The following is a 5,920-nucleotide window of genomic DNA, read 5'->3' on the forward strand; positions in this document are numbered from 1 at the left end:
AAATTAATTGTCAAAGTCAGCTGTCTATGCCAGGGTCGAACTTTGATCTAGGGGTGCCCGTTATTATGTCAATCGATTATTTTCTGCAAACGCGATGTCATCAGCTCGGAGTTTAATTTATTTACACAAATATTATAAGATATTTTAGGGTCTGTCTCATTTGGAGAATTAAACTTAAAAGTGACAGTTCGAAAATTAGCAAATCACCCGTTCATAAGAATGGCTGGTGCTACCCATCAATTCCAATAAGACATCGATGCAAAATTATTCGATATCTGTCAAAAGTAATCTTGCCCTGCGAGCAGGGTTATTTGATTATTATTGAAATGTCACTTTTAAGTTTATTTTCAGTTTAATTCTCCAAATGAGACAGACCCTTAGTTACCAGCCCGGATAAAAGTGTACCATAGGCTCAACAGTGTAAACAATTGAATTACCATACTCTCTACGGTATACAATAGGATATATTGTTTCTTGATGGTTGTCCATATTGTATCAACACCCTGGATTTAATACGTACACAAAGTTCTCTAATGTAACAATACTTCCAATTGTTTTTAGAACATTTAGTGCATAAATTTAAATCATTGATAACTTCTGAAAATTTTGTTCAAATTGCATATAACCAATATAACAATATTTATCCCATTGCCGCAAATATGCATTATTTTTCTTCAAATTTCATTGTTGAACGGTAAAGCCGTCATAATTAAGAGGATGTAGGATCCCTAGTCCCATTCTCCCACGAAAGAACGTACTTTGAAGTCATATTTGAATACTTTATATTCACCACTGCAGACAGAATCACATATCGACCACGTTCTGATTGATGGACGGCACTTCTCCGACATTATCAACGTCAGGACATATCGTGGTGCTAACATCGACTCTGACCACTATCTGGTGATGGTTAAACTGCGCCCAAAACTATCCGTCATCAACAATGTTCGGTACCGACGACCGCCGCGGTACGACCTAGAGCGACTGAAGCAACCTGATGTCGCCACTGCATACGCGCAGTATCTCGAGGCAGCGTTGCCGGAAGAGGGTGAGCTCGGTGGGGCCTCTCTTGACGACTGCTGGAATACAGTCAAAGCAGCCATTAACGACGCAGCGGAGAACAACGTCGGGTATATGGGACGAAGTCGACGGAACGATTGGTTCGACGAAGAGTGCAGACAGATTCTGGAGGAGAAGGACGCAGCGTGGGCAGTCACGCTGTAGCAAGGTACCCGGCAGAACGTGGAACATTAGAGACGGAAGTGGAGACAGCAGACTCGCCTTTTTCAGGAGAAGAAACGCCGCCTGGAAGAAGCGGAGTGCGAGGAGATGGAACAGCTGTGCTGTTCTCAAGAAACACGCAAGTTCTATCAGAAGCTCAACGCATCCCGCAAAGGCTTCGTGTCGCGTGCCGAAATGTGCCGGGATAAGGATAGGAGCATCTTGACGGACGAACGTGTGGTGATCGAAAGGTGGAAGCAGCACTACGAAGAACATTTGAATGGCGCTGAGAGTACATGCAGTGAAAGTCAAGGCAGCGGAGGAGATGACTACGTCAGTTCAGCGGACGATGGAAGCCAACCAGCCCCCACCTAGAGGGAAGTTAAGGATGCCATTCAACAGCTAAAGACCAATAAAGCAGTTGGTAAGGATGGTATCGGAGCAGAGCTCATCAAGATGGGCCCGAAAAAACTGGCCACTTGCCTGTACAAATTGATAGTCAGAATCTGGGAAACTGAACAACTACCGGAGGAGTGGAAGGAAGGGGTTATATGCCCCATCTACAAGAAAGGCGACAAGCTGGGAGTGTGAGAACTTTCGAGCGATCACCATCCTTAATGCCGCCTACAAAGTGATATCCCAGATCATCTTCCATCGTCTGTCACCATTGGTGAATGAGTTCGTGGGAAGTTATCAAGCCGGAATCGTTGACGGCCGCTCGACAATGGACCAGATCTTTACTGTACAGCAAATCCTTAAAAAATGCCATGAATACCAGGTCCCAACGCACCATCTGTTCGTTGATTTCAAGGCGGCATACGACAGTATAGACCGCGTAGAGCTATGAATTATGGACGAGAACAGCTTCCTTCACACTTAAAATAAATCGCCGAATTCGGTAAAATTTTACCGAAATCTCAACAGCAGAACTGTTCGGTAAATAATTTAACTGATTTTCGGTGATTTTGACAGTTGAACAATGGAAAAAATTACAAAAAATCTGTAAAATAAATTACCGAACAGTTCTGCTGTTGAGATTTCGGTAAAATTTACCGAATACGGTGAAATGAGTTAAGTGTGTTGGGAAGCTTACCAGACTGATCAAAGCAACGGTGGATGGTGCGCAAAACTGTGTGAAGATTTCGGGCGAACACTCCAATTCTTTCAAATCGCTCCGGGGACTAAGACAAGGTGATGGACTTTCGTGCCTGTTGTTCAACATTGTGCTAGAAGGTGTCATGCGGAGAGCCGAGTGTAACAGCCGGGGTACGATTTTCAACAGATCGTACGGATGACATGGACATTGTCGGCCGAACATTTGCAAAGGTGGCAGAATTGTACACTCGCCTGAAACGTGTAGTAACATAAGTAGGACTGGTGGTGAATGCGTCAAAGACAAAGTACATGCTTGTGGGCGGAACCGAGCGCGACAGGGCCCGCCTGGGAAGCAGTGTTACAATAGACGGGGATACTTTCGAGGTGGTCGAGGAATTCGTCTACCTCGGATCCTTGCTAACGGCTGATAACAATGTTAGTCGTGAAACACGAAGGCGCATCATCTGTGAAAGTCGGGCCTACTACGGGCTCCAGAAGAAACTGCGGTCAAAAAAGATTCGCCACCGCACCAAATGTGTCATGTACAAGACGCTAATAAGACCGGTTGTCCTCTACGGACATGAAACATGGATAATGATCGAGGAGGACTTGCAAGCACTCGGAGTATTCGAGAGACGGGTGCTTAGGACCATATTTGGCGGTGTGCAAGAAGACGGTGTGTGGCGGCGAAGAATGAACCATGAGCTTGCCCAAGTCTACGGCGAACCCAGTATCCAGAAGGTAGCTAAAGCCGGAAGGGTACGATGGGCAGGACATGTTGCAAGAATGCCGGACAGCAACCCTGCAAAGATGGTGTTCGCTTCCGATCCGGTAGCGAGCGAGATGGGCAAAACGACTTGGCGAGCGTGGGGCGTATCCGAGGATGGAGAGATGAGGCCTCGAACCATGTATTGTGGCGTCAAATTGTTGATTCAGTGTTATCTGTTTAGATGTAAACTAAATAAATGAAATAAAATGATATTCAAAAGAGCATACTTCAAAGTCTTTTGTGTGTAAACTTTTTTAGCAGTGTACGGGTGGTCAGCTCTGAATTAGCTGTTTTTGCTTAACATGATTAAAAAAAGTACCTAAATTTTAAGTACTTTTTTCTCTCCCTTTTCCTTTTGTTGTCATAAAATGAAAAGCAAAACAACTACTCAACAAGCGTAGTAAAGTGTGAAAAGCCAATGTTAAGTAATCTCATGTTCACAAAAGTAAAATTGACCAGCTCGTCTCATAAATATTGTGATAAATAAAAGAGCAGATTTTTTTGCCAACTGTGTAGGACATCTCTGCTGGAAAGTCGATAAATTATTTTATTCTAAACTATTCAGACACCCCTATCTGCAAAGCTTGCAACACCACGCACACATCCAAAACTTTGCGTTTATTATGCATTTTGTTTTGCTCACGTTCTTGCTGCAGCGGTTGCAGAAGATAAGCCAAAGAATCAAAAAATGTAAACAACTACCGTCGCAACATTCAATACTATTTTTACAAAACATTCATAACGGTACTGTGCGTAATTTTGAATTCTTTTTTGTATGCCGTTCAGTCATATCGTATTACAATGGAACGCCTCTGTAGATTGTGCTTACAAAGTGCTTCCGATTTGGAACCGATTGCCATTGGTGAACATAATATTCATAGCTCTGACGCTTCTATTGGTCACAGTTTAGTCCAACTAATTATCCAATATCTTTCGATTCAGGTAGTGGTTCAGACTAATCTAAAACAAAATATCAGATCATAAGATTTTTTTTTATTTGTAGATCATCAAGGTTGAAAACGAATGTCCGTTCATCTGCCCTGGTTGCAAATCTCTTGTCGAGGAGTGGCATCGGTTTCACACTTCCTGTGTAAAAAATAATGAAATTTACCAGCGACGCGTACAGGAAAAGGAAGATCACGATAAAGCCGATTCCGTTCATCATAATTTGGAGGAATCGTCTGAACTCGAACAAATTGATATAAAATCGTTCAAACCTGTCGAAGAGGACGAAGAAAATGATCCTGACTTTGATCCGAACGGTGTAAGTGATAACGAAGATGATGACGATGACGGCGGTGATGTCGGTTCCGTATATGAATATGAAATTCTTGAAACGGAGATGAAACTGGAAGCGGAATCCAAGAGCAAAATCGAGACGATATCGGACGACAAAGAAGATCCGAAGCCACGGGCGTCAAAGCGCGGTAGGCCCAGGACGAAGTCCTTGGATGATACATCGAGAGCGGCAAAACGTGCCGAGGTGTGCACGATTTGTGGAAAGTTTATAAAGAACCTCACCGAGCATATGAGAATTCATAACAATGAACGAAGGTTAGAGAAATAATTGAAACTTTTTGTTTTTATTATATTTCTCTATTTTTTTCAGACATCAATGCCCTTACTGTGCGAAATCGTTTGTCAGTGCTTCAAATTACAGCTCACACGTGAACATCCATACGCGTGCCAAAATGTACAAATGCGACCTTTGCGACAAACAATATGCGTTGCTCAACAGCCTGAAGCAGCACCGGATAACGCACTTTAAGGAACGAATCTACTTGTGTCCGGTCTGTGGGAAGGCATATTATCAACCGACGGGATTGGCCAGACACAAAAGGACCCACTTTGAGCAACCGACAATCAAATGCACCGAGTGTGATAAAATGTTTTTGACTAAGTAAGAATAACGCTTTTATACAGAATGCTAGTAAGTTCTGAAAATTCATTTCTTTCCACAGTGGTGATCTGAGAAAACACTTCAAGAAGCACCTACCGGAGAAGCCGTTCAGTTGCGAGATTTGCAATCGGGCTTTTAATCGGAAGGACAACCTCAAGACGCATATGAAAACGCATCGAGAGAAGGGATCCAAGTTGTCTCCATGTGATGAGCCAGAGAAACAAGAGAACACACCCATAAAGATTAAACTGGAAATCACAAAGGTGTGAAAAATGTTGTGTTTGTAATGAATCGAGTTTTTCTCATTTGCTCAGGTATCAAATGACTTGCAAATTAACTGCATGAATTTATTTTCAAGTTATGTTAGGAGTGATTTGCTCTTCTCAATGAAAATGTTAAGTCTAATGAAATGTATGACGATTGTGGCAAATACAGTTTTGACCCAATTTGGCCACTCCCCGATTTTATCTACCCCCCATTTTATCACTTATGGAATAAAATAGACGTTATTTCGCGGTTCTTAGTCTCTTACCCAGCATCTCCTATCCCTACCTCCTTGTGGCGCTGGCCGGGATAGAGCAACTTTAGGGAAGATCGGGTAACCAACCCCGGTGGTAATTATAGTCGTGATCGAGCGTATGTCCTCCATGTTAGGAGCGGCTCACAGAATATCCACAAACACACCTGCAACATCCGAATGGAGACACTTGCTCACAGAGCGACCACGTGCTGGTCGACGGACGACATTTCTCGGATGTTATAGATGTAAGGTCCTTCAGAGGTCCGAACATCGACTCGGATCACTACCTCGTAGTTGCAAAAATTCGAGGCGCGACTCTCCAACGTCACGAATTCACGAAACAACAGAACAATGCGTTTCAATATCCAATGCTTGTCAGTTGAAGGAGTTGCTGAACAGTACCACCAGAAGCTGG

The 5,920-nt window shown here is 43.2% G+C and overlaps 1 protein-coding gene across 1 annotated transcript; it reads left to right on the forward strand.

Moving 5' to 3' along the window:
• The first annotated feature begins 3,742 nt into the window (after positions 1 to 3,742).
• LOC134221090 (zinc finger protein 691-like) lies at positions 3,743 to 5,447 on the forward strand. Its single transcript, XM_062700277.1, has 4 exons — positions 3,743 to 4,027; positions 4,089 to 4,639; positions 4,695 to 4,985; positions 5,047 to 5,447. The coding sequence occupies exons 1-4, from the start codon at positions 3,887 to 3,889 to the stop codon at positions 5,252 to 5,254; spliced, it is 1,191 nt and encodes a 396-aa protein (XP_062556261.1). The 5' UTR covers positions 3,743 to 3,886; the 3' UTR covers positions 5,255 to 5,447.
• The last annotated feature ends 473 nt before the right edge of the window (positions 5,448 to 5,920 follow it).

Source organism: Armigeres subalbatus, chromosome 3 (genome assembly GCF_024139115.2).
Source record: "Armigeres subalbatus isolate Guangzhou_Male chromosome 3, GZ_Asu_2, whole genome shotgun sequence".
NCBI lineage: Eukaryota > Metazoa > Arthropoda > Insecta > Diptera > Culicidae > Armigeres > Armigeres subalbatus.